The sequence below is a fragment of the Eriocheir sinensis genome, chromosome 40 (assembly GCF_024679095.1).
Source record: "Eriocheir sinensis breed Jianghai 21 chromosome 40, ASM2467909v1, whole genome shotgun sequence".
Taxonomy (NCBI): domain Eukaryota; kingdom Metazoa; phylum Arthropoda; class Malacostraca; order Decapoda; family Varunidae; genus Eriocheir; species Eriocheir sinensis.
In genome coordinates, this window is record NC_066548.1 from 13,300,532 (window position 1) to 13,315,780 (window position 15,249).

At 40.9% G+C, this 15,249-nt stretch overlaps 1 protein-coding gene across 1 annotated transcript in view; it reads left to right on the forward strand.

Moving 5' to 3' along the window:
- LOC127009371 (symplekin-like) overlaps positions 1-15,249 on the forward strand; it is a 48,016-nt gene that overhangs the window by 24,218 nt on the left and 8,549 nt on the right. Inside the window, exons 9-17 of the mRNA XM_050882391.1 lie at positions 1,582-1,665; positions 1,952-2,192; positions 2,593-2,806; positions 6,899-6,964; positions 7,416-7,548; positions 7,718-7,959; positions 8,168-8,346; positions 8,463-8,623; positions 11,605-11,728. Of these exons, the coding sequence (XP_050738348.1) occupies positions 1,582-1,665; positions 1,952-2,192; positions 2,593-2,806; positions 6,899-6,964; positions 7,416-7,548; positions 7,718-7,959; positions 8,168-8,346; positions 8,463-8,623; positions 11,605-11,728 (1,444 nt within the window). The remainder of the gene's footprint in view (positions 1-1,581; positions 1,666-1,951; positions 2,193-2,592; positions 2,807-6,898; positions 6,965-7,415; positions 7,549-7,717; positions 7,960-8,167; positions 8,347-8,462; positions 8,624-11,604; positions 11,729-15,249) is intronic.

Consider the following 15,249-nt stretch of genomic DNA (forward strand, 5'->3'; position numbering starts at 1 on the left):
TCCTGCCCACTGGGACGGGGCAGTAACAGGTGTGGAACATGTCGCAGCAGTGCACGTGGTCAGAGCTGGTGGACCTGAGGTGGTTGCCCCATCATCATTGCTACTCATGTTATGCCAATCAGAATCACAATCACTCCACTCAAAATCACTTTCCAGAGTTACAACAGAAATATCAAGTTCATATTCTAATGCACTCTCGGAAGGTATAGCACTTGAGCGATCAGTACGTGATGAATTAGCTATCGGAGTGGACGTAGCCACTAACCGCACGGACCGACGAGGCGTTTCTAAAGCAGATATTCTATTTTTACACGTCCATCCACCAAGAAAGCCTCAGACGCACTGACTGGCTAATAAAAGTACTCAGGACAAGTGTTGACATATTTGGGGACGAAAAAATTTGGGAGAATGGCTAACATGAGGGAAATATAAGCAGAGCGGCGATCACCGCCACCCGTCCTCTGTCAGACGAGCAGCAATCGCTGCTCTCCGTCGCATAGAGGTTAATGGGTGAACTCTTTAACTCCTTTTTAGAAAACGGGATGAGTTTCAGTTTTTTCTGCAATAACCGCCACTATTTGACCGATTTTTATAAACAATACATCATTGGGTTTATGGGAGGGGGGGGGGGGTAGCAAGTGAAGCGAGCATGCGCAGTTTTGAGGATTTTTTTAAATAAGCACTTTTAGGGAGGCGGTGGTTGAGTGGTTAGCGTGTGGGCCACGCATTCATCGCGTTCTGGACGATGCCGGTTCGAATCCGCCACTACCACCTAGGATTTTTCAGTCACTGCCGAGTGGCCTAAAACTACCCACATGCTGTCCTGAAGACCACCCATCAACCCAGACCCTAGAGGAATCGTTGAAGTGAATCAAGAACGAGCTCTGGATGTGCAGAATAAGCCAAGAAAAGATAGCGCCACTATAAAACACTTGCCTGTGCCACGACAGGCTGGGGCCAACCACCAACCAAGCCCCTTAAGAAAACCTACCGGTGCTATAGGCTGGCACATAAAAAAAGGGGGAGGGGGGGCGCATTTTGAGGCTGATATAAAAAACATTAGTAGCACTCCTTGCTCCCCCAAAATTATGCCCCTGCATCCCATCCCCTCTCCCCTGCCCCGAACTGAGAGGCTAGTGTGACTGAATGGCAGACTTAGCGAGTGACTCCATCTCGCCTCAAAGCTGGGTTACCATTGACAAAAGGTCACAGTTTGGGTGGTAACAGGACACAGGATGTCATGTATTTATTGTGGAAAGCTATCCTAGGAAAGGAATCTTAATGCATTTAAAATAAAACCACATAGTCGCCAAGTCATGATTACAGACACCTGCCATTTCAACCCACCAAGTTACTGCCCGTGATTATGGTCATCCACCCTTTAGGGGTTAAGACTTAATTTTATACATTCAATCCTTGCATATTTCAATTTTGGTCTGTATTTCCTTTTCTATAATATGTAATCCTCATGATATAGTCATGATAATATATTATTCCATGAAGTATGAAAAGAACAAGCAGTTATATAGTTGCCTCATCCTGATACATTAATTTTGAATTTATCACCTGATGGAAATACAGATGAAAGGTGGCTTTGACAGTGATGATGAGAGCAACATCTCCCGGTTGGTTGGTGGCAGAGTGCTGCAGGAGGAGTCTGTGCAGGTGGGTGCTGCCTCACGTGACAGTATGTTTACAGTCTTGTAGCTGTTTATGTGTATATAATTTATACCATAGAATTTGCCTTTTTTATTTGACTTCTCCCAAAACTGTCCTAATTTTAATATGTTGTTTGATTAAAACTCATTGGATCATATGTTATTTCCTTTCTGTTATGTACTTGAGAATATATTTTGTGATGAGAAAAGTCTTGTGTTGATGCCACTTGGCAGTCACATTTATCAGCGGTGGTGTTTATTTCATCTTATTTGAAAATACTTATTTTGTCCAGAGTGGTCCATTGTTGGTGCCTGCTGGACTGGCGACACGAGGGACAAGACAGAAAGCCAAGACTATGAAACTGGAAGAAGTCACAAAACCAATGAATACTGCAGCAAATGCAACGATGCAACAGCTTCTGTTAAAGCGCCTCCTACGGTGTCACAAAACTCACTTGCTGGGGTCTGGTGCCAAAGAGTGTCTCCAAATTCTAACAGTTCTGACTGGCTCCTTATCACCTGTTGAATGTGCAGGTGAGGTTTCCCAAGTCTGTAAGCATGTTTCTTTCTGGGAACTCAGCAAGTTGATCTCTTCTATATTTTTGTATCTATTTCAAAATGGTCACTTGCTGGTAATGTGCCAATGAATGCATTTCATCATTATACTGTAAATTTACAAGAGAACCACCATGCCACTTTGATGTTGTTGTGCTGTCATATGTTACTTTTTTGTGTGTTATATCAGGATCCCTTTCAGCATATCAAAAGCATCAAGTGATCATGTGTTGATCAAGAATTACAATATGTTTATTTGTCTTATCTAATTTACCTTCATGCTATAAACAACAACAGGATATTTACAAGCAGAATTTAATTGCAATTTTTGTCTGCTAAGCATAGTGTCATGTTTAGTGATACATTGGGTGATTTGCAGAACTGGAGGACTTTTTGCTGGAAGACATGACAAACAACTATGACCTGCTCTTCTCGTGGCTATATTCTGAGTATGCCACCAACCATGACCTCTCGCAGGTCAACCGCTTCATAGCCACTGCAGGAAAAAAGGAAAAAGAGAAACAGTATGATGACGTCCTGAGTAGTATAGTGATGAAAACTCTAGCCAAGGAAGCAAGCAAGGAAAGAGATGAGTAAGTTGCATTGGATTTAATTCCTTTGTTGTATCATTATACAGGTATTATACAGTACCCACGCTGCCACGCTACTCAACGATAGGGGTGGGCAGGTAACGGTACCAGTACCGGTACTAACAGTACCACCTATATGGTACGGCACTGGTACCAGACTGCTCGGTACCGATACCAATACTAGCCAGTCGCTCATAGTGTCCCTCATTTCTTTCTTAGACGAGTGAGGCTGAGACTGAGTGCCTGAGTGGATATCTCGGTGATATGGATATTTTCCCTCTCTCTCCACTGAATGAAGTGAATAGTATTCTCCGGTGTATAACGCGCACCTTTTTCACATAAAAAATGCCTGAAAGTTTAGCCCTGCGCGTTATGCGCCGAATGTACAAATTTTTTATGATTTTTTTTCTTTGGAGTGTTTTTAAGGGTCTGTTTTTCGTCTTATCCAATGACAACTGCAAACTTACCTTTATTATTGTTAATGATCCATCATAGTCCATGGCTGTCTTATAATATGTTACCATAGAATACAGGGCAATCAAATAACTACTATACAAAAATTTAATTGGTGGAGGATCGCCCATGCCTTGCCGTTATCCCATTTTTCCGTTGGGCGCCATTTGTATGATCTTGATCTTGATGTCACAGGTGGCTTACGATTGTATGACTAAGGAGCAGTACAAGCTACATAAAAAAATCATATTGGAAAAAAAATATCCATGTGTTCATTTTTAATTATTAATATTAGTGAGAATAATGGGCTAAATATGATATCAGAAACTGTACATCATGAATCTTGTACGAGGAGTTATTTCGCGTAATACCAGCCCGGCCGCCATTTGCATTGTTTACAAACCACACAACCACACCCATACAACAAACAGCTGCATGCCGCATGTCACCAGAACTGCGTGAATTGTGTCTTGCCTAGTTGTCTGTCATAACCTACAAGTGATGGTGAGAATAATAAGCTAATTATGATCTCAGAAGCTGTACATAATCAGTATGTACGAGGAGATATTTCTCGCAACACCAGCCCGGCCGCCATTTGCATTGTTTGAAAACCACACAACCACACCCAAACAACAAACAGCTGCATGCCACGTGTTACCAGAACCGTGTGAATTGTGCCTTGCCTAGTTGTCTGTCATAACCTACGAGTGATGGTGAGAATAATATGCTTATTATGATATCAGAAGCTGTGCATCATCAGTATGTTTACGGGGATGTATTTCTCACAACACCAGCCCAGCCGCCATTTTCATTGCTTTACTCAAGGACACTTGTCAATTCAAGCAGTAAAGATTACACCAAAAATATATGTATTTCGGGAAACTGTACATTGTCAGTGTTCTTTAACCCGTACATATTTCTGAGCATTATAAGAACTTTTTTTTTTTAAATTGTTGTCTTAAAGTTTGGGGTGCGCGTTATATGCCGCAAAATGCGGTATTTATTTTTCGACAGAAACCTACCTCTTGTTTGATTTACATTGTTTTTGATTTACGCGACCTCTTCAAGATAAATCGAGAGTTACCTGTATACAATTTTCACACAGGAAAATATAAAATCCATTCTGGAGAGACTTCAATATATGGAGGAAAGGAAAATGACAAGTTGAGGGATGTGGTCATTACTAGGTTGGTAGTGCAGGATAAAAGTAATAGGCTGAAAAAAATAAATCACCATGTCGTGATAAGATATTTCACTTGGAATGCAAGGAGCCCACTGGCCAATATGTTTAAATTATCAGTAAATTATGGTTGTGTGTCCAATGTGACTGATTTTCAAAAAGGAAGAGAGCTTAGCCTATTCTCATTACTGACCAATTTGCTTAATATCAGTAGTAGGCAAGATGTTAAAGTCGATAATAGCCAGGGGCATTCGGGATCATCTAGAGCACCAAAACTTGATATATGATTCAATGATATGGGTTCACAAAGGGTAGGTCTTGCCTCTTCTGTAATAAAGTAATACAGTCATCCCTCAAATGGTACGTTTCCAATAGTTCAATTTTGGTTTTATGTGGATTTTCTAAGAAGATTTTTTAGGATTTTTAAATTTCTTGACAAGCAGGAAATTTAGAAATCCTAAAAGATCTTCTATGACAATCCATATAAAACCAAAACCAAACTATTGGAAACCGTACTATTTGAGGGATGACTGTAGAGGCATTAGACAGAAATAGAAACTCAGAGGTCTAGAGTGCAGGCAGTGGAAATGAGTTATTTGAGGAGCGCATGTGGTGTGAGTAGAATGGATGGAATGAGTAATGAAAGTGTGTATGAGCATTTTGGAATGTGTCACGTGGGTGAAGGGAAGAAGTGTGGAGTGGAGGAAGAAGTGAAGCGACAGACTTTAAGGTGGTTTGGCCACATGGAGCGAATGGAGGAGAGTAAGATGACCAGGAGGGTGTATGTGAGTGAGATTGAGGGAGGGAATGTTAGAGAACAACCTCCAGTGAAATGGAGAGTTGGGTACAGGAGTAGGTCAGGGAGAGGAGTGAAAGATCCTTGAGAAACTTTGAGCAGGCAAGAGGGAGTGTCTGGATAGAGAGAGATGGAAACTCTTCTGCCATGGCCATCCCCTGGTGGGAGCTCCTAGGAGCAGGCATCAAAGATGAATGAATGAATGGATGGAAACTATGAAAATATATCTAGATTTTAGTAAAGTATTCGACAAAGTTCCTCATCCAGTTGTTACTAAAATTACAGGCTCACAGAATAGCTTGCGAAGTGCTAAACTGGATCAGGGTGTAGCTTACTAATAGGAATCAAAGACTGCAAATCTATGGTAAAAAATCTGACTGAGGCTGTGTTATGAGTAGGGTCCCACAGCTTTTGATTTATAAATTTTCTCATCAATGATTTGGACACAGGAATAAGTAGTGTTGTTAGTAAGTTTGCGGATGATAAAAAGATCAGCAGAGTAATTAAATTAGATTAGGATGCTAGTTTTTTGCAGGATGAAATTGACAGATTGTATGATTAGGCAGGGAGGTGGCAGATGGAGTTCAGTATTGGAAAGTGTAGTAGTATTCTGAGTGTAGGCATGAATAACCCTTCACATCTATTTCTTAAATGACAATCCCCTAAGCAGGTCTATTAGATGTGAGAGAGATTTAGGAATCTTAGTGAGCTCTGATCTGTATCCAAGGACTCAATGCATTCAGGCTGAAAATCATCCAAACAGGATACTGGGTTTCATTTCAAGGAGCATAAGCAATAGAAGTGCTGGTCATCCTCTTGCTATATTTACCATCAGTTAGGCATCATCTCAATTATGTGATTCAGTTCGGGTCTCCTTAGTACAGAATGGACATCAAGATGTTAGAATCTGTGCAGAGGGTGGTGACAAAAATGATACATGGGTTGAGAAACTTGCCATATAAGGACATAAATAAATATCTAAATTTGCATTCCTTTGAAAGATAAAGGGTGCAAGGTGACTTGATCAAGTTCATAAATGGATGAAGGGCTTTAATGTGAGTGTTATTAATAAGTTTGGTGATAAGAGGGCTGGGCAGGACACATAGCAATGGCAAGTATAATAAATTCAGATTCAAAAAGAAGATAAATTGGTTTACTAATAGAGTGGTGGATGAGTGGAAAAGGCATATCAAAGGCTAGTGAGGCTAGGTGGGGTTAGGTTTACGGGATCTGCCTTGCATATTGTATAACAAGGAGTCAAGCTTGTGACGTGCCTGTCCTCTTTCTATTACTATGGCCAAACCACCTTGATGTATTATGTTGCACTACCGCTTGACACTTTTTTTTTAATGCCAAACTTTTCATACGCACCATTATTGATATAAACTTTATTGTCTTAAAATCACAATTGATTGAGGCAAGTATAGATGTCACTGATTGGCATGAAACAAGGCCTGAATAACTGTGTAGTTTCAAAACACTATTCTTTTGCTTATAGGAATATTTTCACAGTGAGCAATGTAATCTTGGGTTTTAAAGCTGGAAGAGACATTTTAAAAAGAAGCAGACATATGCAAAGCTGGAAAGTTGAAAAATCACCCCCTCAAAAAAAAAAAAAATTATCATATTTCTAAAAAGATGTTCTTATGATAAATTTTTATTGCAGGTTTCTTTCCCGATTATTTCTGGAAGCACCACATGTGCCTGAGGAACTCATCACATCATTGCTCAGGTACTTTACAAAATCAGTTATTGTCTTTGGAAGTTATTATGTAGTGTATTTACTGAGAGGTGATTAGAACCAATTGAATCACAAAGAGCAGCAAAAGTATGTTTAATTGATATTTGTTGTGAGCAGGTATTGAGAGAGTTTGATAAAAATATTCAGTAGATACTCAATATGAGGGACAAGGAAATATATGCTGTTAAATATAATTTGATTTTCTTAACACAGAAAATGTAAATCCTTAGCCCACATAAACTATAGGTAGCTAGTGATTATAAAAGCTATGAACATCAAAACAAACTTGAGAAATGCAGACATCAAAACAAACTTGAGGAAATTAGAATGAGTCTTAGAAGAATAAGCAGAGGAACTGACAGTGTTGGTGCTGGTGATAATGAATATTGCAGTCACATACAAATTGCTCTCTTCCACTTTCTTTGTACTTCACTGTCTATAGATGTGGCAGTCAGGGTGTTGACTCCATTCTGGTTGTGGCCAACACACTGAAGGATATAGCACAATGGAGACCGCCATCCTCCAGACCTGCCCTCGAGGTCCTGGCCTTATTAGCTACCCATGACCAAGAGACAGTGAGTTGTTTTTCGTGTGTAATACTTATCCTTGTATGTTGCCATGTAATTAATATACTACTTCTCCAACTGGGATATATTTTTGCCAAGTTCAGCATGTCATGCATGAGTGTACATGTAAAGTTTGGTCAGTAATTGTTGAATGTTTATGTCATTTTTTTGTCATCAGGTGCGTGAGCAAGTGATGCCTATACTTGTTGAACTGTGTGATCAGGAAAACTTCAGAGAAATTGTGGCACAGTCTGCCACACAGTTCCTCAAATACTTACTTTTGGATGCACCTCCAGAAGCCCTTTGGTCCCATAATTTGGGTCGCCCTTTACAGCCTATGGAGTGGACAGAGTCATCTGTCAAAGCCTGCCTCTATTTGTATCTGGCCTTGCTGCCACTCAATCAGTCCATGATCCATGAGTAAGTTATGAAATTATACAAATTACATTATTGAAAAATTATTCAAATAGTGTATATTGTGTTTTCTGCCATCTCAACAGCCATGCCACTTTTACTTTTTTTCTGGTGTTTCTGCTTCATTTGTTGTCATTTTTTATATATATATTTATTTTTATTCAGATACATGAGTAATTAATGTATATACTTTGCTGCACATTACTTTTACCAGTCTAGCACAGGTCTATGTAAAGACAGTGAATGAAGCCAAGCGGTCAATCCTTCGCTTGTTGGAGGGCCCCATCCGTCACATGGGCATGGAATCCCCTCAGCTACTCAAGCTGGTGGAGACTTGTCCTAAGGGTGGAGAGACTCTCATTACCCGTATTATTCACATCCTTACAGAAAAAGGTGAATTTTCTTTCATGGTACTTAATATCATTAAATAATGAGTGCTTGTGTTTGTAGAATACTTTCCTTTAGTTGCTTGCGTGTATATTCCTTAATTCTGTTGTACTCACTTGCAGCCCCTCCTAGTGAAGCTCTGGTGTGTCGTGTACGAGAACTCTACAACAGAAGAGTTTCAGATGTGCGCTTCCTAATTCCTGTTCTGACAGGGCTCAGCAAAAAGGAAGTGATTGCAGTTTTGCCAAAGCTAATCAAGTTAAACCCACATGTTGTGAAAGAGGTAACTATATCTTATTTTCATTATCCTTTCTTTCTTATGGTCTCACCACAATTCCTAACTTGAAATAAACTCTTGCAGTAGTTAAGTTAGATTGAAACAGTTTATAATTATTGAAGTAAAACAATACTAACAATATGGACATCATACTACTTCAACCCTTTAAATTTGCCACCAGTATATAATTGCCAGACCATACCTGCTTCATGTACAGTACAGTCATACCTCGGTTTATGAGTTTAATTCGCTCCGGAATTTTGCTCACACACCAAAACACTCATAAACCAAAACTAATTTCCCCACTGAAATTAATGTAAATCCCATTAATGTGTCCCATATCTCAAAAAATATTTTATATGAAAATTATTTTACATGTTATTTTATCCAGAATTAAAGTAATTTTACTTACAAATAGCAATGATAAATAATATAAAACACAAATCAATGTGTTACAATTGTTACGGAGACTCCTGCAACCGCTAATTACGCTCGAGGTGTAGGCTTCACACCGGGGTTTAGCAGCCGCAGTTTCCCTAATCTCGAGGCACCGGAACTACGTTCAACCACCAACATGAAGATAACTCAACGTATTTTCCGAGATGAAGGATGAACGGGAGTCAGTCACGTCCAGGAGGGCATACAAACTGCCAAGGTTCGCACCACATTCCTGTCGCAAGCATAGTATCTGCCGTTCCTGTTTTCTTCTTTGCAGCACCATCCCTTTTAACCATCTTTCTTGGGGACGTTGTTAAAGCATAGCGAACGCACACTGTAGTGCTGAAAACACTTAAGATCGCACACCAAAGCACATATGCAATTGGACACGAGTGCACGGATGTTATCTCTACGAGTCTACAACACAGACTGAGGTGGTGGCTGAGTCGACAGAGTGACGGTGCCGCGTTCAGGAGGACGCGAATTCAATCCCCGCCCGGTGCCGCCAAGCTGGGATTTTTCAGCCGCCGCCGAGTGGCTTAAAACTACCCACATGCTGTCCAGAAGACCACCTATCAACCCGGACTCTAGATTCTAGGATTAAAGATGAGCTCCGGGAGGACAGCATGAGCCAATGCAAGATGGCGCCACTATAAACACTCGCCTGCGCCAGAACAGGCTGGGCCCCACCGGGAAGAAGCCTTGGGCTGACCATCAGGCCCCACCAGGAAGGAGCCTACCAGCGCAATAGGCCGCGACGTAGGAAAAAAAAAAAAAAGCCACCATTTTCTTCAAATATTTGGCTGTTTGAATGGTTAAACATACAATTCAGCCTTCTAAAATTGTAGTGAGTGCATTTTTCAGTGAACCACAAAACCAGTCCATAAAATTATGATTGTCAAAGGTCGTCCTGAAATGCTTGTAAAATACGCATCGTAACGACCCCCCCTGCTTCCTCCTGTCTTCACCAGCAGCGACTGTCAGTCATGGCAGGCTAGAGAAATTTTAGGCTTGCTAACTGTTCCTTAAAATCGTTCTGTATTGGGAAATGGGATGTTGCTTTCCTTATTTTCTGTAGCTCAAGTTGGCAACCCTAACTGAGACTCTATTCCCACTGTTTTCTGCATTGAGCACTCTCATCTTGCGGCAATGGCGAACAAAGGGAACCCACGCTTAAGTCTTCGACTTGTACAAAGAGACATGCCCTAGTCGAAAGACTGACTTGGTCGGCTACGCTAACGTCAGCCGATAGTCGGTCTATCGGCATCCTCCCCTCCCCTCCATAAGCCATCACCCGACAAGGGTCTGTGGACCCTCCTCGAAGGGATGTACGCGCGACCCTGACGGCCTACATATAGCCCGTGTCCCCACCCTTGAGGTGGCAAAAAAAAGAGAGAGAGAGAGAGAGAGACTTGAACAAACAGGATGCTTATATACCAAGTCACCATTCATAAACCAAAACATTTTTTGAGATTTTTCTTTTGCTCATAAACCAAAACACTCTTAAACTAAGGCACTCGTAAACCAAGGTTTGACTGTATTATGCTAATTTACGACCATAACCTGACGAAGGCCTTTGACAGGGGCCAAAGCTGAAAGTGAGAGGTACTGACCAGTATTTGGTGGCAACCCTACTTGCAGATGATAGTATTGTTGGCAATATGTGAGAGAATGCTACAGATGATTGTAGATAAATTTGTCACTGTGTAAAAGGAAAAAGTTTAACGTAATGTTGGCAAGAGTAGGGTCTGGTATTTGAGAGGGCAAGAGAGCAGTCTATCAAAGCTTCATAGCCATACCGAATTAAAGCAAAGACCACGAGGATAGAGGGAGTGGGTGAGTAAGTTCTTAGTTTACATGGAGGGAGAGAGCAGTGAAAGGCAGGCAGGAAATATGTGCATTGGAAAGAGTTACTGAAAGGAAGAAGTGTGTAAAGAATGATATAAAAAACAGTATTATCCTCCCAACTGTCATGCATCAGAAATATGAACATGAAATTTAGCACAGGAAGCATGAATGCACTATGTGAAAATCAGCTATTAAAGCCCATCTTAGGATGACCCTGCAAGTTTTTTTTTCAGGTTTATCAGGGTGTTTCTGGACCCATGTAACTGCACAGTTAGGCCTGTGTTGGAGGATGCTACAGTGGAGATGGTCATGTTGTAAAGGAAGCTTTGGGAGTGCAGGAGGCTGCTTTAGCTTTGTTAGGAAGCATTATTTTCACATTGGCACATCTATGGAAGATGTAATAAAGTATGGAGGTAGTGAAAGAAATGGAAATGCATGTGACATTATAGTCGCAAGTGGGGGACAGGATTAATCCTCTTCTAAACCTCTTAATCCTCTTCCATTTCCTCTTAAGAGGTTTAGAAGAGGATTAATCCTCTTCCATTTCCTCTTAACCCTTTCCATACCGTGACGCTGACGTCTATGTCACGTATTGAAAGGGTTAAGCAGAGCTCACAAACATTGTTACAAGATCGTCCTGGATTGATAATTTGATTACTTTAGTGTTTTTCATGTTTTAAAGAAATTATGTTCCCTTACAGGTATTCAACAGATTATGGGGCGTGACGCTAGACACTGGAGCATCCCCGCTTACTCCTGTTGACCTCCTGGTGGCACTTCATCTCATTGATAGCGATAAGTGTGATGTGAAAACAGTAATTAAAGGTATTCAATGGTTTAACTATTGCACCATTTACTGGGTCTTGGGTAATAGATTATCACCTGCCACAGGCTCAAGGGCTAATGTGACAGAGATGAGCACTAAGGCCACATGCAGCTTGTTAAATGCCCCCAACTAGAGCTTTATCATTTTTTAGAATATTGTAAAGATAATTTAATTGATTTCTTTCATCTGATTTCCAGTTTTCTAATGTTGTTTTAAGAACCCATAATATTCATAATTTGAATTCTTCAATGATTAGGTTATTATTATGATCTCACCATCATTTTTAATGTGTTGCATCAGAAACCCGTAATATTCATGACTTTCACTGTCCATGCCAGTTTAGAGATTATGAGCCGCTTTCACAGTCGTCTGGTACACACCCTAACCAAAGGCCCTACCATCCTGGTATCAGGCATTACCATCGCCTCGATCCACTTTCATAGTCGCTGTCTTCGTGGTATCGGCGACTACCAGCGTGGTAACGATCATGACAAGACGAAGGTGCATGATTCGGTAGAGTTGGTATGCCGGAGCAGTGGGAAATGTCAGCATTACATCAGCTGAGCGGAGGATTCTGGTGGATAAATGTGAAAAATAAACGTACAAAGAGTAAACGTGAAGAATAAATATAAAGAATAACTGTGAAGAATAGATATGATGAAAAAATGTGGAGTGTCTCGCTGTAATAAGCCGCTCAAATCTGCTGATAGCCTAATATTTCCTAGGCAGATAAGGTGAAATAATGGTGAGAAGTATTAAAGTTCTCTTATATTAGCAGATGTCAGTAAGACACTCTTCACCTATATTAATTACATTTATTCATTATTCACACTTATTTAGCAGACTTCACATTTAATCTTTACTTAATAGGGCTGATTTCGTTATGTATGCCCTATGCATACATATTAGGCTAACTAGAATAATACGAGAGTTTGACAAAGAAGGAGTAACAGGTGAATAATGGTGACAAGTAATAAAGTCCCCCTTTCTTCTTGTTGGTAGCAGCGATCGCCGCTCATTGGTCTGGATCTGGATATATAAATATATATATATATATATATATATATATATATATATATATATATATATATATATATATATATATATATATATATATATATATATATATATATATATATATATATATATACAGTCGTCTCTCAAATAGTACAGTTTCCAATAGTACGGTTTCGGTTTTATATGGATTGTCATGGAAGATTTTTTTAACCCTCTCGCGCACGATGACGCGTTTCGCGTCATCAAAGCGTAAAAGGTCCTGGCGCACGATGACACGAAACGTGTCATCAAAGTTTTAAAAATTCATTAAAATTAAAGTTTTCGGTGAAAGTGCGTCAAATTTGGTAGTGTCATTTGTTGAATTAAGCTTCTTAATGGTAACATATGGCAATCTTTCTAAGGAGCATAGATGAGGAGCTTTGAGCGAATTTTAGTCGTTATCCTACTCTGACGGGAGAGGAAAAAAATACAGTTTTCTTGGTGTAACTCGGGAACTAATAGGCGTATGAGGATTTTGAGGATACCATAAAAATCGTCACTAGATTCTGCTTCAAAACAAATATTCGGCTAAAAAAGTTGGCCCACAAAATTTCGAGCTAGCGAGTGGGGAAGAGTTGGTACTTCGGATTTATTGTCTACAATGCTCTATACGGAGAATTGAAACAAGTTTGTATTGTTTATATATAAATTTTCCTCTATTTTTATTTGCGCATGTTCTAGTACAAGTCTTTACGAAGCCATTGGTACCAAATTTATTGGTGTATGATATATCTGTGAGGGTAAAATACGTCCGGGAGTGTAGAGTATCGCGGCGGCAAAAAAAGGCCAGTCGGGCCTGAGAAATGCATGATGAGTGGAACGGAAACTTACGGTGTGCGAGAGGATTAAGGATTTTTAAATTTCCCGCTCATCGCACCAAGTAGCCGTGGCGTGAGTGGCAACACTGTTCTACCAAAACACCTGCTGAAAGCACCCCAAAGCGTTCGAGATAGGTGTTCACCTTGCAGACGAATTCAGATTTAGGAGAAGTTACGTTTTGGGATGAGTTACGTTGCCGTAGGGAGAGCATACCACGTGAATGAGAGCAGTGTTCACTGTATCTATGATCTTGGTCTTGATGTCACAGGTGGCCTGGTCTTGATCTTGATCTTGATGTCACAGGTGGCTCGGGATTTCTCCCCAGCCAGGCCTTTGTATCGGCAGCTCCTGCGAAAAGAAAACAAGATATGTGGAAAGTTTATGTTCTCGGGGCAAGATATCATTCCCTACATCTTGCACGCCACATGCCCTCCATGAACTCTTTCACTGCCTCAATCAATCGTCCACTCGTCTCTCCACTGAGCCCCAGCAGCAGCACCATCCACTCCCTTCCAGTCCTCCCATTCACTCCACGTCCCATCTCGCTCAGAAACACCAGCATCATCTTCGTTCTCTCTCTGTCATACTTCTTACATTCCAGCACTACATGCTGCACAGTCTCGTCCACACCCCTGTCACACATCTGGCACACTTTGCTGCGGGACTCAGACCATCTATAGTTCCTTGCATTCACATCCAGACACTGCACTCTAACACGGAAAAGAAGATCACCTCCCAGGCTTCCCTCATACCACACCTCACACTTTGGGGCCTCTTTCTATCTATACCATATACCAGTCGAGTTTCCTTTCTTTCCATCTCATTCTTCCACTTGCTCAATCCCTCATCTTTAACTGCCATATCTATCACATTCTTCCACTTTCTTACATCCCACTCAAACCCCTCTCCATTTCTGTTTGTTACTCTCAATTCAAACACATTCTGCCTATCTTCAAAGGGTCGGTACATCCACCTACTTAGCATAACATTCCTGTCTATCAATCGCCCACATTTATTCGCCCATTTGCCATCTCTTATACTCCACAAGTATACTTTCCTTGCTAATCTTGCATCCTCCATTTGTTCCAGTCTCACTTTATATCTCAAGGTGGCCTTTACTAGTTTTTCCCTAAATGTGCTCCATCCCATGTCACCCCTAAGAGCCTCTACTGCTGCAAACCTTGGTGCATTCAGTGCCATTCTTGCTACTCTATTCTGCCCCACTCATTTCTCCCTTGGTCTTGGTCTTGGTTTGGGAGGTAGTTGTTCCTTTCGGTCCCAAATACAGCCTTTGAAACGGCTGACTCCCTCAGGGCCAACATTCTGAAAATCGTAGTGTAAAAGAAATTCTTGCCGCAGTAACTGCCAGTGCTCCAAGACTGCTGCATGAGTGGAGATAAAGTCCGTCCTTTTACTAAGCCTCGTCGTTGCTATGGTAACGGCGTCTCACTCGCAGCAAAATGGCGTACGGTGATCTTCATGGCGATGTTTAACATGCATTACTAGCTGTCCTGGCTGACGAACTCCTTACAACAAAATATGAGAAGGAAGCTGCAGTGGTTATGGTGGCACAGAGAGGTGAAATTGCAATGGAAACACTTATACGTGTTTGTTTGGGCCACCATATTTGCTGATGACGTCATCA